The sequence below is a fragment of a genome, unplaced genomic scaffold, assembly GCF_019419815.1.
Source record: "Pyrus x bretschneideri cultivar Hongxiangsu unplaced genomic scaffold, Pyrus_bretschneideri_v1 Contig11, whole genome shotgun sequence".
Classification (NCBI taxonomy): domain Eukaryota; kingdom Viridiplantae; phylum Streptophyta; class Magnoliopsida; order Rosales; family Rosaceae; genus Pyrus; species Pyrus x bretschneideri.
In genome coordinates, this window is record NW_025999402.1 from 2,790,112 (window position 1) to 2,807,268 (window position 17,157).

Genomic DNA, 17,157 nt, shown 5'->3' on the forward strand with positions numbered 1-17,157 from the left:
ATTTCGAGAATTTGCATAGGATTAGGCCTGGCAAACGGGTCGTGTCTATCGTGTTCGTGTCGTTTTCGTGTAACACCTGTTATCTTAACGGGTCGTGTCGTGTCACACCCGTTATCTTAACGGGTCCTTAACAGGTCGTGTCACTTTACCCAACGGGTAAAGTGACCCGACCCGTTATGACCCATTATGACCCGTTAAGAAAAAAATATATTTTTTTTAAATTTGCACATACCACACATTGCCACATAAATATTACTTCAAAACATTAAAACATTTCTCGTTCAAGTACTATATCTACACTCGAAAATAAAAGCCTAATAAAAAAAATAATACATACACTACTAATATATTACAAATATTAAATGTGCAAGGATAAAGAGTTTTTTTTTTTAAGATTGTAAGTCTTTCTCAAAAGTTTATACCTCCATTTACAAAATCTTCAATTTACATCGATCATCATGAAATTGTATTCAATTTACACCTACATCTATATAATTATTATAGTTTTTACTTTTTAGGGATATAAAATTATTAAATTAATGTATATAATTATTAATATTATAGTTGATTCATACTTTTATTAAGTATATAAATTATAACATAAGATTTTGTGATATCCACATCCACTAGTGTAAATATTTTAAATTGAAGATCAAATTCATTCTTTGTATTCATATAGGGTCAAGGAGTGTAGCTGTAAAAATTCATCAAAATCAGAGTTAAAATAACCGTCAAATCTTGATTTTTCGTTTATAACCGTCGAAAAGCTTTGTCCCGTTACTTGATCTCTGAATGTTTTTTTTTTGTGATTTTTTGCTGATGTGATCTCCAAGCATATACAAACAATTTTGACGGTTTGGATCGTTGAAATTAGTTTTGGAGAATTCGTAAAACGATAGATTGACTAACACTTAGAGTTTATTTATACTTTCATTAAGTATAACATAAGATTTTGTGGTATCCACTTGTGTAAATATTTTAAATTGAAGATCGAATTCATTCATTGTATTCATATAGGGTCAAGGAGTGTAGTTATAAAAAATCATCAAAATCGGAGTTAAAATAACCGTTAAATCGTGATTTTCGTTTATAACCGTTGAAAAGCTTTGTCCCGTTACTTGATCTCTGAATGTTTTTTTTTTTGTGATTTTTTGCTGATGTGATATCCAAGCATATACAACAATTTTGACGGTTTGGATCGTTGAAATTAGTTTTGGAGAATTCGTAAAACGATAGATTGACTAACACTTAGAGTTTATTTATACTTTTATTAAGTATAACATAAGATTTTGTGGTATCCACTTGTGTAAATATTTTAAATTGAAGATCGAATTCATTCATTGTATTCATATAGGGTCAAGGAGTGTAGTTATAAAAAATCATCAAAATCGGAGTTAAAATAACCGTTAAATCGTGATTTTTCGTTTATAACCGTTGAAAAGCTTTGTCCCGTTACTTGATCTCTGAATGTTTTTTTTTTGTGATTTTTTATTGATGTGATCTCCAAGCATATACAAACAATTTTGACGGTTTGGATCGTTGAAATTAGTTTTGGAGAATTCGTAAAACGATAGATTGACTAACACTTAGAGTTTATTTATACTTTCATTAAGTATAACATAAGATTTTGTGGTATCCACTTGTGTAAATATTTTAAATTGAAGATCGAATTCATTCATTGTATTCATATAGGGTCAAGGAGTGTAGTTATAAAAATCATCAAAATCGGAGTTAAAATAACCGTTAAATCGTGATTTTTCGTTTATAACCGTTGAAAAGCTTTGTCCCGTTACTTGATCTCAGAATGTTTTTTTTTGTGATTTTTTGCTGATGTGATCTCCAAGCATATACAAACAATTTTGACGGTTTGGATCGTTGAAATTAGTTTTGGAGAATTCGTATGCCATCAATCAAGTTCCGTGTGTGTGTGTGTATATATATATTTATTAAGTAGATTTAAATCTATTTATTTTGTACGTATAAATTATAATTGACTGGTACACGGAATAGTACATACATCACGTGTCACGTGTGTCATTATAAAAATAGTGAGATATATCATGACAGTCATGTGTGTGATAAAAAGTTAATAACTTAAAAAAAAAAAAAAATTTCTCACCACTTCTATTAATTTTCATTTTCCCTCTCTTTTTTGTTTCCTTTTCAACTTTTTCTTATCATTTTCACTTTTCCCTCCAACATCTTTCCCTAATTCCCTCACTTTTTTGTTTCATTTCAACTTTTTCTTACACATTTTCATTTTCCCTCCATGGTTTTGGTTCAAAAAGGCGGCAAGTTGGCAATGGCAAGAAATGGATTATTGAAATTTGAATGGAAAGAAATCACATCAAATTTCAATGGATGCAAAATCAGGCAATGCATCATGCATATTAAAGTCTTAATAATATAGTATTATAGTTTTGATAAAATTTAATATATATAGATATATATAATTATTATAGATAGACTTAATATTTGGGGGTATATATTATAGTATAATATAATTATTATAATTATTATAAATTTTATAGTTAATTAATATATATATATATATATATATTTATTATAATTTTTAGGGGTAGTAAATGTAAAATTAATGTATATAATATTATAGTATTTTTTTAGGGTTTATAAATTTATAAAAATAATATTATGCTAGTTGTATCGTGTACCCACGTGTATACCAGAACCACCCGTTTATCTTAACAGGTGCTTATCGGGTACACGATAACGACCCGATTCGTTATCGTGTCGACCCAAACACCTGTTAATTTCGTGTCGTGTCGTGTCGGGTTATCGGGTCGTGTCAGAAATTGCCAGGTGTGCATAGGATGGACATCGTAGTGTACGGTGTACCGTCCAAATACAGTGTAATGTGAAGATAAATTTACACGTGATATTGCCGTATTAGATCATGACACCACAATATTAAAAAGAAGGATATCGTGGAAATCGTCTTCATTTCATTGATGCTGATATGCTTCGTCACCTTAACCATGAATAAGAGATGAAACAAAAATGTTCTCTACCAACTGATAAAGTATTGGTTTGGTACTGAGGTGCTTTTATAAAAAGTGGGTATAAAAAAAAGCTGAGCTTAAAAAGGTGTTTGGTAAACACTTAAAAACAGCTTATTTTCACAATTTTAGGTGAAAAAAGCTGAAAATGTGAAGCAACAAAAAAGAGCTTTGAAAAAAAACTGAAAACGTGAAGCAGCATAATGTTGGATTATGATTTCTTGTTAAGCGTTGGATATATGTTTAAGATAAAGTTTATAAATATTTTTCTTTTAAAAATAAAGTATATTTAGTAATTCACCTTTATTTGTTAAGAAAATTAAATTAATGGCACATCTAGTATTATACATTTTTTGGTCATTTCACACAGTCACAACTGTTTTACATAAAAGTTTACCAAACACTACAATATTGTTTTTTTTTTTTTTTTTCTCCAAAAACACTTTTACAAAAACGTTTATCAAACACTCTGCTGCTTTATTTCACAACTGCTTATTCTCATAACATAGCAGAATCAGTTTTTTTTCAAAGTACATCAATATCAAACCAGCCTAAAGAGAGATGCTTGGCCACCTTAACCATCGATTTGATATAAAAGGTAGAGATTTAATCGATGTGCTTTTGATGTTTAAATCAAAACCTTTAAGATCATCAATTCAAGGGCCCGTGATCACAAATCTGTGGTCACTACCAAGTGACTAAGAAAGCTGGATTCAGAGATGAAAATGCTTTGGAATAGGCATTTTATAACTATTGTTGGCCGAAAAGTCTTCACAAACAAATTTTAAAAGGACGTGAAATACTCATCTTGATTGAAATGTATAAATTTTGTCTTTAAAGGTGAGATTGCCAAAAAAGGATCTCAAATTTAGTCTTCCGGAACTCATACAGTTATATATATATCTCTAGAGAATTCAAATAAAATATAAAGTAGAACATCGATAATTGAATATTTGATAAATTAATAACAATACTTTTGGCCGATCCCAACTCGAGATAACATGTTAAATTAATAATTAGCTAAATTTATAAGATAATACATTATAAATTTTTTTTATATAGTTCCTATGTAATATATAAATTAATAATTCCCATTTACAATGACATTTGTTTATTTAACCTAGAATTTTTGCCTGGTTAAATGTTTATAAAAAAAAAAAAAAAAAAAAAGTAGATCCATGAATTTACTTGGTTAATCAAATACATACAATTGTTAATTCGTAAAACGATAAACTAATACAATATACAACATATAAGAAAGTACGGAATTCCTTGATAAATTAATAAGTTATTAATTCATTTGATAAATTAGAAACTTATAATTTATCAATTTTCTAATATTTACTAAATTAATAATTTTTTCTTGACCACAAGACTATTAATCTATAATAGTTATTTACACCCAATAATTTCAGCAGCACCATATCAGTCAGAATGTCACATTCATCTGATTGTGAAATGCTACTCTTTTCCTATTGGCCCACCCGTAACATATGCTTGGAATCCATTGGAGGACTCAACAAAGAAAAATAAGGATTAAAAAAAAAATTATAAAATAGAAAAATAAACGTTATGAGTGAATAAAAATCTTGCAAAATTATTGGCCAGCATGGCTCGATTCATATAAATGTGATGACGATATATATATTTGTAGTGGTTCATATAAATAGTGGCTCAACATAGTTTTTGGTCGGTGAACTAACCGTTTGTTAATATTCACTTTCCCATTGAGGATTTTAACGGAAAATAAAAAATATTTCACATTGAGAATTAACAAAATAATGATATATTTCCACCTACAAATGAATTTAAAATAAGGTAGTGCTATCTGCACACCTCTTTTTTTACCTTTCAATACTTTTGTTAATTTTTTTCTATTAATCTTCTTCAGTACATCAATCCAGCGATCAAAAATTGAGAGAATGCGTGAGAAGTAAAAATAAGTCTGTGGTAGTACTACCTACAAATATACAACTTAAGAGCAATGGAAAATAACAAATGCAATACAGAAGCACTTCAGACAAACATTTTGCATAATCAAAAGTTGAACTCTCTACATGATCAAATGATCAAATGACCCACAAATGACCCTAATTTTGAACTCCCAAGTGAATATTTTATGTTCATCATTTTCCTAGCCTAACATAAACATCGGACATTTACCAACAAACGTAAGCTAATGATTTACTTGCGCAAACTGATGGAAATTTCGGTCTAGAAGACGCGCTCTCCGGTAGCAAATAGGTTCCAAAAGATTGTTGTCGCGAAATATAGCCCTGCAGTGACCGTTAGGAATGCCTGAAACGATCCTAACCATTGTACAAAATAACCAGTTCCTATCGTGCTGATTATCGCCGCCACTGTCCCGGCTGAATTTGTAATCCCTGTTGACACAGAATGTAATTAAATCATTGTAGTCAGCTAACCAATTTAACAGATAAGAAAACATAATATAAACATTCCCTTCGTGGTGGGCTAATGGGAAATAACGCACCGTGGAGAAATCCCGCGGATTGTGGCGCTATATCCTGATCAAATAAAACCGTAGAAGCTAAGATCAGATTGGAAATCAAATGTCCAACATCTAATGGCTATGATTGGATTATTGGGTAATTAACTATCTGCTGCATTAGTTTAGTTTGACAGTTCTGTCATATGCTTATATGGGTGGAACTTACTTGGATATTAAGGAGAAAGCCGGCTTGACTGAAAGAGCTCAAACACAAGGCTGCTGTGAGGAGTACCGCTGCAGCCTCGGGTGTTTTGGCATAGTTTAGGCCGAGCAATGACACTCCAGGGCCGATAAAACCAATAGACTGTTACGCACAAATATTTTTCAGTATAGTGATTTGTTACAAAAATGTACTACAATGTTCGGGTAAGTGCAGCTGAATTTTAATTTGATTTGATTGAATTATATAAGTTCTTATAGAGACAGACGGCAGTTCAAGGGCTACCTGCATGATCTTTCGAACTGTAGTCAACGAGTAGCCTGCCTTGATTAATGAATCCGATGCTGCACCAGCAATGTAGCTGGAAATTGCCATTGATCCCCATGGAACAGCACTAAACCATGCAGCTTGCTTCAAGTTTACACCAAATACCTATAACAATAGAAAAATAGAAATCGTCATTTCCTAGAGCACACTGCCACCAACCACTATTGGTAATTCAACGTGAACACGTATGTGCACACAAATACTAAACCAGTAACATGATAAATTTATTTGCGATCAATCAATTTTTATGCTATTAATGGTGTTAGCGTAAACAAAGATCTAGGAAAAATGAACCTACCGTCTTAAAATAAACCGGCATCCATGAAAGCAGAACAAAGTAGCCCTGTAAGGTAGACCATGATTAAGAATCAATTGCGCATGCGGAAAAGAAAGGATGAAATCCACAGTAAAAGATATTAGAAAAACTCACCCAATTATTAGTTATGTTGGCACAAATAATGGCCCAAGTTGGTAATTTTGAAAATAGGAGCCGCATAGATGGGAGCTTTCCACCTTTTTTGGAGAATCAGATTTACCAGCTTGGATCATTCGGATCTCCGAGTTGCTGATGTAACGACTCTCACTTGGATCATTTGTGACTGTGTATGCCCATATTGTCAGCCAAAGCAGTCCAATCGAGGAGAAGAGAATAAAGGGACCCGAAAGTCCCATTGTTGACAACATAACTGGAGTTAGTAGTAAGCCAACGACATTGCCGAGGTGAAATCCAGCCATAGAGATTCCAACTGCACTTGCTCTTTCATGGCTCGGAAACCACCTGCTCATATTACAAGCGACATGAGGATTGACTTCAGCTAAAATTTTAAATTATTGCAAGTTGAACGTGTCTGATAGGTTGTTTACAAGAACTCTCTAAATTCTGCTATAAATTTACTTGCTCTGCAAGTTACCAAAAACAAGTACACTGATACATCATTTGCTAACAAATTAGGTGACCCAAGCATTATTGTAACTACAGTTAGAGGTCTAATGAATAATTATGAGCAAGGATTAGGGAGACATTATATTACCTTGATAAGAGGGTGCTCATGGACGGGAGGGCTACACCTTCAGAGAGTCCAAAGAAGGCACGAACGGCCAAGAGGCTGGTGGTGGAATGGTTGGCAGCCCAGGGAGTGAGGAGAGTTGCCAAAGACCACATGGCCACACCCCATGCCATCACTCTCTTTCCTCCATATCTGTCTACCAAGGCACCTCCAATCACTGATGAGAATATGTATCCCCATAGAAAGGATGACTGCAAAATGAATCATTCGAAATTCTAAATTGTCAACAATGAGAAGGAAAAAAAAAAAAAGCCAAACAATAAAAACAAATTGCCCATTTTGTAACCTTTTCATTTTTAATTTCTAGTTTTAATTTTTCTGTTATGTCTGGTTCCCCTACAACTCATTAGAAAGAGCCGTGTAATAGATGATTATTTTGTCTACCACACTTACCAACTGATAAAAATAATTTTTTCAATATACATTCTTAACTATTCTAGTCTACGAGTAGGGAGGTTTGAACTTGAGTGTAAACGGGGATCCATTGCCCTCCCCATTTGCAACTAATTACAAAAACTTTGCTAAAATCAAACATTTGTGCAAGAAGATTATCTAGCAATAAAATCCAAAAATTAGAACTTTTATTTGAGAGCCCCATCCAAGCCCAATTTGTACTTACACAATTGAACCAACTTGAGATGAGGTTGGGTGACATATTTCAGCAGTGTAATCTGATGTGGGTACGAATAAGGGGCAAGCTTTTTTCCACAACAGCACAAGAAGAAGAGAAAATTTTTATTGTAGATCGGAACACGGATGGTACACTACGTGTTTTCATATAAGTGGTGATAAATTTTATTTTTTAAATTATTAACTTCTTAACACACATATCCCACATTTTTTATTTTTTCGGTCATACTGAAAAATCTCTCTAATAAGTGACAGACGATTGATGATGTGAGAATCAAATTTGAGATATAAAAACTAGATGCTTGTTGGAAATTATTTTTAAAATGATTGAATTTTTTTTGATGAAAGTGTACTTTAAAAACCAATCTTTAGTAAAAATGCAAGTGAATCATGCAAGAAGTACAAAATGAATTCTGAAAAAGCACAAAGTGAATCTTGAAATAGCGCATAGTGCTTCCTGCAGGAAAACTTCCTACAGGAAGCACTTCAAATGCTTTTAGAACCCAAAACAATTTCACCAAAAACACTTGTAGTCATTTTAAAAACTATTTTTAAATAATGTAAACTTGATATCTCATTTACTTTGATCTCTTTATTTGGCAGGCCCTACCTCCAAAAAAAAGGTGAAAAATAGGTGCAAAGATGGAAACTTCACATCTTTCCATTAGGAGGAGGGTCCTTTCTGGATTCACTTTGTAGATATCCTAGGGATTCCATATCCTAACCATTTATCGTACATCATGCGGTCATTTTTCATTAGATACTATATGTGTTTAACTTTAAATAAAAAAATTAAATAATTTCTGACCGTACGATACACGATAAATGACTAAAATATGAGAATCTCCAAGATCCTCACAAGTGGATCCGGATGAGATCCAATTCCTTTCCATTAGAGGCATCTCTTATTAACTCATTTTTATGAACGGATGACAACAATGAAGCACGACGGATAATAACACTCCTCAATAAATGTTACAACGGTACTCATCCTTGAACGCTTAACAATCTTGTTAAGTTATTTGCGCATAGAGGCACAGCACGCAAAGAAAGTTTATACCTACACTCCCAAAAACACATTCCAAACACTAACCAAACTGTGTGTTCGCCAGTTTGGATGCTATGGACCTTTTGGTAATCCTATCATCGCCGTTAATTTCGATGTTCCAAACAAAATGTCAAATTTTTTACAAAAACAAACAAACAAAAAGATAAAATTGACTAGAAGGGAGAACAGCTAAAGCTCATAAGCTTCTCAAATCTTTTAATTAAAATTAAAAAACTTCTCAAGATAATGTTTACGATTGCTTTTAAAATAACTAAAAGTACTTAGAATGATAAAAGGAACTTAAAAGCGTCAAGTTAGAAGTGCTTCTTACATATGCGGTCATAAACAAGCTCTGACATAAGCCTTTTTTTTTTTTTTTTTATAAAAAAGTGCTTTTGGCTCTACTAGCATTCCCAAACACGCCCTAGGTTTTTGCGCTCAAAGAAAGCATAGAGAAGACGGGTTTAAAGTTTGAAGTTGAGAGTAACGGACCTGAACGACGCCCAGGAAAGAACTGGACCAGCCATTTTTAGCAGCAAGAGGGACGATGGCCACCGACATGACGACCCTATCGGCATTACACAAACACATCACGCACGCCACCAACGCCGCCACCTTGAATCTCTCCGGCACGCTCACTATTTCCTCAGCCACTACCTCTCTCGCTCCTCCTCCTCCTCTGTTTTTCCCCATCAGTATTCCTCTCTCTATCCCCTCCGCCGTACACGTCACCGCCATCCCCCGTCGGCGCCCCCTCTGAGCCTCGTCCGTTCTTCTTCTCCATCCTCCTCTGTTTTTTCCAAACCCAATAACCAGCTGATCCCATTTTTTGGGCTCAAATCCCAGCTGGGTTTTCTTTGTGCTGATCAAACTCGATTGGGTTTTCAACAATCGAGAAGAAGGGTCGGAATGTAGCTGAGATTTAATGGGAGTTGCAGCCGCCATGAGAGAGAGAGAGACAGAGAGGAGAGAGAGATTAAATAAAACAGTGCATATTGATATACAATATTTCAAACAATGACTGACTTTGTATGCTGTTTAAATAAGAGAAACGATCAGGTGGGATTATCTTACATTTTCTAGCTACGTAGTTTTATATTAATCGTGGGAAGATTTTGGCATTTTAAAGAATTGAAAAATAGAGAAATTTAAGGTGAAGGAGAAGATTGTTTTGTTTTGGTTTGGTTTGGGGGGGTTGGTGGGAATTGAGATCGAGAATGGCACTTGGACTCGGTCCCAGTATGGAAATTTCGTCAAGGGAAAATATGGGTGACGTGTCACCCGATGGTGTCGTCCACGTCGATAAAATCATACGTGGCAACACGCACTGCTCTGCTTTTGGTGGTGGTAAGTGGCAACCAAACCACATATCATATGTCATGCATAGGAGATGCCACATTTCTTAGGAAGTCCCAAGTTAGGTGTAACCGGAATTTTTTGTAGAGGTATTAAAAAAATTAGTAAAAGATATAGAGGGGGGGGGGGGGTGTGTGTGGAGAGTGAAGTAACTTGACCCCCACATCGGAAAACAGTTAAATTTTAGCTAAAATCAATAGGTTTCGTCGATATTTTCCGACATATAGGTTAAATATTGACAAATTGTCATATGATATTCCCTGAAGTTTCATTTTAAATTTCCTCATTTTTGAGCAAATTTTCATCATTTCCATCGAAGGTAACAAATATCGATATTGATATATCCATTGATATTTCAATAAATTTACATATCGATATTTCCACGGATACCCATTTTTTAAACACTGAGTGTGTAACTCATATATTACACATGGGAGTGCCTCATTAATTTATTGAACAATGCTTGGATTCACTTGTTCACCATGTTGTGATTAGCGACTGCTTAGGCTACACATGTTAAAAAAATGTTTCTTTTATTCGTCGTGGTTTACAGATTTTCTGTGACAAGAATCAATCAAGTTGAAGATCGTTTAACAACCTATTGAGTATTTACTTTTTAATTTTGTCCGATAATCTCATGCCATACAGAACAATTTCTTACTGCGATCTTGTCATTTTGATATTGCAAAGGAAAATAGTTCCCATGTCATACAAAACAATTGTATTTGGCAATTTTTGACGTTATTCTTTCACAAAAAATGCTAATGAGTAAAATCGTAATTGCAATTCCAAATAAAACAGGAAACAAGTCGACCAATCACAAACATTATTTCAATGGCGATGCTCACCACAAATTCAACGTATTGAGTCTCTTGTTATAATGCCCAAAGACCCAAAAACTTAGAAACGACACACCTACGTCTTCCACTCAAACAAGTTGGTCATAATTCAAACCAAAAATTTAGGTTTAGGTGGTGCATTCACTTACCCACAATTTATAGCAGAAAATTATGCAACACCAACAACAAAGACGTTGAAAGCAATCGATTTGGACTTCGACGGTCGACAAATAAATACAGAATATTATTATAATGTGAGCCATGGACCATGTAAGGTCATGCTCAAGTATAAACGCACCAACCCTTCATTTGCTTCCTCACGTGAATGGTAGAGTTGTGAAAAATATTATTCTAATTGTCTAACCAAAACTTCAAGATTTCAAGTATTTATTGTGCTTTTCTTAGACTAACTCCAATCCTTGGAGTAAGTTCTAAAATTTCCTTTCCATTCTTCCCTCCCATTTCATTCCAACTTTTGTTCTAAAATTGGGTTAAGTGCTAAAACTAAAAAAAAAAAAAACTCAAATACCAGCCAAAAAACCGGCCTGGGCTAAATATCCTGGCCCACTGTGTGCATAAACGTGCTGCAAAAAAAAAGAAAAAGCACGCTAATTAACGCGCTAAAAGCAAGGAAAATGGGACACTTTGAAGGGAAGTGGGGCCCAACCTGATGGGGTTGTCGGCCACCCATATGCAATCTCATCTCCTTTATTTCTATCAGACGGCATATATTTCCATCTCCTTTAAATCTAACGGGTGATATTCATTCTTTAATAATCTAGGGCTAAAATTTTAGGCTAGAAGGGTTGGAACAAAAAAGTTGTTTCTGGGTTAACATTTTTAAGTTTTACTCCAAGGGTTGAAGATGGTCTTAGGCGATTTCAAATATTAATTTGAGGGCTGAATCAGATTCAACCAAAATCTTTTCAAAACCTTTATTTCATGCAAATTGCAAACCAATAAACGCACATGATATTTCTTTCAGCATAAAAAATCTCACCTCGATCAAGGTTGGCACAAAAACCTGCAATCCAAGCACCTTTCACCTGTGGAATTTCTGAGAACAATGCCAACTCGAATAATTAGACTATTTTTGTGTAAGAAGAGAATATTTCATAATTAGACTATATTTTGTAATAGATATATCCAAGTTTGGTAGATTCGATTGAGATTTTTAAAAGATTTTAATGGAGTTATAAATTTATAGGATTTGACGAAAGTTTAATGGACTTCCTAGGCTCCATGTAAAATTGAGTGGATTCTTTTAATATTTTAGAGAAAGAGGCAGAACTTTGATAAGGCCCAACCTACACAATGAGAATCTCTCCAAATCTTCCAAAATCTATCACATTTTAAAATTATTTAAAGTCAAATCCTAACGGAATATACATAGACTTTTATAAGAGATAAACTTTCATAGAATTAGTTCACTCAACTGTAATGTCTCGAGCCATTAATACAAAATCATTTGTATAAACTTTCTACACATGATCTTATACTAGTGGGACGAAACATGACGGTGGTAGTCATAAACTCTCTAAGAATCTTGATAAAATACACCTAAATTTTTATAATTTTTATAGACTTTTGTAAACACTATTATTTTGATTGAATACCCCTAAACTGCGCATCAAGTTGGTCTGAGAGTCCACCTTGTACAAAGAGGTGATGAAGCACGAAGATGCAAACCATACTTCATTGTTCTTTGAATTTTACAGTTTGTCCCCCAAATTGTCTTGTAGCGGCTGCTGAGATTATCTTCTAGTTCTCTTAATAGATGTGTGCATATGAACGTACGGATAACAAAATAATAGATTTAAGCTGCTCTAATATTGAACTTTACTTTGCATTTTGTTGGATATCACGTGCATGGTTGGTGATGATATAACATGCAGCTCATGAGCCTACGGTTTCCGAGGATGATAACGATAGGCGATGATGGGACCGCCGACTGGTTAAAGACGTAAGGAGTGGGGAACTGATGAAGTTGATGGATTCGGATGCTGCCGAGGCTCAGGATTCAAAGGTTCTAGCTGGCCGGTTGGGAGTCACTGTTAGGATTCAATTGTTGGACATCGGAAAAATAGCATATTTTAAGAGTCGGTTTTAAAGACAAATTCTATTGATGGGCTCTTAATAATTTGTATTAAAGAAAGATTTCACCACGCAACTGGGCCTGGCTAGACTTTGCTATGAGCTGGTAATGCGAGTTAACGAGTTCAATATATTAAACTTATAAGTTAATAGTTTGATTCCTATGCAATAAATGACCACACTTTCCAATTGCATATGGGGTTTGTTTACTTAGTCAAAAGAAATTGGAGAAGGAAGGAATATGAGAACTTATAAATGGGAAAGAGGGAATCGATTTAGCTAGCCCCTCTAGTTGATTCTTTTTTTTTTTTTTGAACGAACTATATTATTTACATTAAGGAAAAGGGAGGGCGGGGGATGATATCACTTTTAGTGGTATCGTTTTTAGTAAGAGATCTTACAAGTGAAGGCGATACCACTAAAACGATACCACTTGGTAATATATGCATGGATGATATTTTTGAAGTTTCTAACGGATTATATCAGAATTAAGGGCTTCAGATTCTAATCCATAATTCTTCCGAATGCAAATTGTATTCCAATTCATTTTAAATTTGTTTTCAAATTGTTCCCTAAAGATTTTCTACTTTTAGTGGAGAGAGATTTGGTAAGCTGCACAATAATCAAACCATAATAATTAAGTACAAAATTAGTCATTCATAATTTAAATTTAAGACCTCTCATTTTTAATTGAAGAGTAATACTACTAACCGCAATACTATTAATATATGTGGAGAGAGTCCTTTTTTGTCTCCTTAATCATTATATCCTTTTTATTTGAACATGATGTCGAACATTGTTGTTTAAGCTAAAAAATCCAACGTATTTTGAAATTTGTATTTTTCTTTAGTAGAGCAATATCGTTAGTTGGTTAAATAATTAGTTGTTAAGGGAGAGAAGAATCGATGGAATGATTGAACCCATGTCAAGGTGCATAGGCATAATTATTTTACGTCACTGTGGTAAAGCGTCATCCGCTGAATTTATACTTTTTAGAATTTAAAAATATGGTAGACCAATTAAATAATCTGGTCAAATGGACAAATTAATTGATTTGGTTCAACTTAATACCAAATCAGGCTCCAATCAAGACAAATCATGGAGACAAATTCTATAAATCAAGGCTTAGCAATAAATTGATTCAATGCAAAAAGTTATAGTGAGGCCAATAAATACGAGGCTCCAAGACGAAGAAAGGAATCCTCAGACGTTCAAACTCTCAAACACACTAAACGCTCAGACACACTAAACACTCAAAAGACTAAAAAAAACCTCTTTGCCTTCATCGTTGCTTTTGTGAATAACCACCAAGCACCACCTTGTTCCTCCATCACTACAAGCCAACATTCTACACATCACAAGCTAAACTCTTGCAGTGGCCGTTGATTCAAGATCAAGTTTCTATGACTCTTAGATCAACCACCCCTATATACACACTTTGTATATTTGGAGATCGAATCAGAGGATAAAGTCTTGTAGTCAGAGGTTATAATTCACCACGTGACACCACGCGTGGTCTAGTTTTATTCAAGATCAAGCCCCAACATCTCTTGAAGAAACGACAAGCCTAATTCAAGACCAAATATTCATCAGCCTTGAATCAAATTCTACCTTGGAAATCGAATCAGAAGAATATTCTTGTAAGAGAATAAACCACAGAAGTTGTAACCCTAAATATTTATTAGTTCAAAATTTTATTTTGTACACGTATTCTTCTGCTACTTATTTCAGTAGATTACTTGTTTACAGATACATTTCCAGTTCTATTTCTAATATTTGATTTGGGTTGTCAGTGATGAAAATTTTCAAGTCATTAAGACGAAATTGAAATTTCAAGTTCAGTGATGAAAAAAAAAAAAAAAAAGCTAAAAACATGAAGCTATTTAATCATCTAATTATCATCATAAAACTTACATTGTTTGGCAATTTATTAGCATTGCGAACTTGAAGTGTTAGTCTGTTTAACCTACATAATCTTTCATGGATGATCTATAGATAGATTTTCAGTGCAGTACACGTGTAATATTATAGAAGCATTCTGACATACGTGTCTCGTTTTTTTACCGGGAAGGGATCATCTCCAGATCTTTTTCACCTAATCATCATCATCAAACAATATGGACCCTTGAAATTTGATACAACGGCTAAAGTTATTATAACTTTTAAAGTTGGCCAGTGTTTTTTAGCTTTGGATCAAATTTCAAAGGCCTGGATTGTTTGATGAGGAGGATTAGGAGGTAGGGCTTCAGAGATGATTACTTTCCTTTTTTAATTTCGTTAATTTAACATTTGTTTCTTTTAAGATTCTTTAGTTAAACATTTTCATACAATTTTGATGATTAATTTCATTTTATTAGAGGTTCAATTTTACACTTTTTTTTAATAATATTTATTTTAGTGAGTTAAATACAATGTTCAAAACTCATTTTCATGTACATAAACATAGTAAATGTCATATCCCGGCTCAGGCCCCACCACATCCCGGACTCGCCTCCACCGTAGCACGATATTGTCCGCTTTGGGCTTACCAAAGCCTCACGGTTTTGTTTTCGGGAACTCACGAGCAACTTCCCAGTGGGTCATCCATCATGGGATTGCTCTAGCCTCATTCTCGCTTAACTTCGGAGTTCCTACGAAACCTGAAGCCAGTGAGCTCCCAAAAGGCCTCGTGCTAGGTAAGGATAAGAATATACATATAAGGATCACTCCCCTGGGTGATGTGGGATGTCACAATCCACCTTCCTTAGAGGCCCGACGTCCTCGTCGGCACACCACGGCCAGGGTTAGGCTCTGATACCAATTTGTCACATCCCGGCCTGGGGCAGATCACTTCCCAGCCCCGCTCCATCACCGTAGCACGATATTGTCCGCTTTGGGCTTACCATTCCCTCACGGTTTTGTTTTTGGGAACTCACAAGTAACTTTCCAGTGGGTCACCCATCATGGGAATGTTCTAGCCCCCTTCTCGCTTAACTTTGGAGTTCCTACGGAACTCAAAGCCAGTGAGCTCCCAAAAGGCCTCGTGCTAGGTAGGGATGAAAATATACATTTAAGGATCACTTCCCTAGGCGATGTGGGATGTCATAATCCACCCCCCTTAGGGGCCTGACTTCATCGTCGGCACACTCGCGACCAGGGTTAGGCTCTGATACCAATTATCACATTCTGACCCAGGCGGGACCACTTCTCGGGCCCCTTTTACCACACGATATTTTTCGCTTTGGGCTTACCATTCCCTCACGGTTTTGTTTTTGGGAACTCACGAGCAACTTCCCAGTGGGTCACCCATCATGGGATTGTTCTAACCCCCTTCTCACTTAACTTCAGAGTTCCTACGGAACCCAAAGCCGGTGAGCTCCCAAAAGGCCTCGTGCTAGGTAGGGATGAGAATATACATTTAAGGATCACTCCTCTGGACGATGTGGGATGTCACAGTAAAGGTACGTATGATTGTATGAATTTGTTTGATTATCTATGATATCGGTAGATTTTGTTCTACGATACATTTGAATTTCTAGTACATTTTGTTATTGATACATTTAGAATCTAAACGTACTAAAAGTCTGTATGTTTATTTTTAAATATATCATAAATTTTAAATAAATTTTTATATAACTAATATAACTGAAATAAAAAGTTATTTCTTTTTTTTAGTGATAATGAGAAATTAGTTAAATTAATATTTTTAATAGAAAAAACCACGAATTTAAAATTTCTAGATGGTAGGAAATTAGTTGTTTATCTAACTTTAGTAGATATATATATATCTATATATGGTCAAAGCATTTTAATCAAATTTTATAAAGTAACAGATGTTTAAGAGGGTGTATTGAATTAGGATTTTGAAGGATTTTATTCTTTTAAAAAATCTAAGGGTACTCAATTATGATTTTAAGTAATTATTCAATCATGATTTTAAGTAATTCTTCAATCATGATTTTAAGTAAGCTCGTTTGGATGTGCTTTTAAAATGATCAAAGCACTTTTGATGAAAATATTTTTAGAACCAATATTTAGTACAGATACAAGTGAATCTTGAAAAAGCACTTAAAGTGTGTTATGGAAGAAACACATAACTGTTACTTCTTGCAAAAAGTACTTCAAGTG

At 34.3% G+C, this 17,157-nt stretch overlaps 1 protein-coding gene across 1 annotated transcript; it reads right to left on the reverse strand.

Annotated features, from left to right (window-relative positions):
* Positions 1–4,959: 4,959 nt before the first annotated feature.
* On the reverse strand, positions 4,960–9,913 carry LOC103959586 (probable anion transporter 3, chloroplastic). The gene is given in 9 exon segments (XM_009371934.3): positions 4,960–5,401; positions 5,512–5,545; positions 5,696–5,833; positions 5,975–6,121; positions 6,315–6,359; positions 6,447–6,529; positions 6,532–6,794; positions 7,048–7,274; positions 9,254–9,913. Coding segments are annotated over 9 exon segments (1,560 nt in total). The 5' UTR covers positions 9,707–9,913; the 3' UTR covers positions 4,960–5,231.
* Between the last annotated feature and the right edge of the window lie 7,244 nt (positions 9,914–17,157).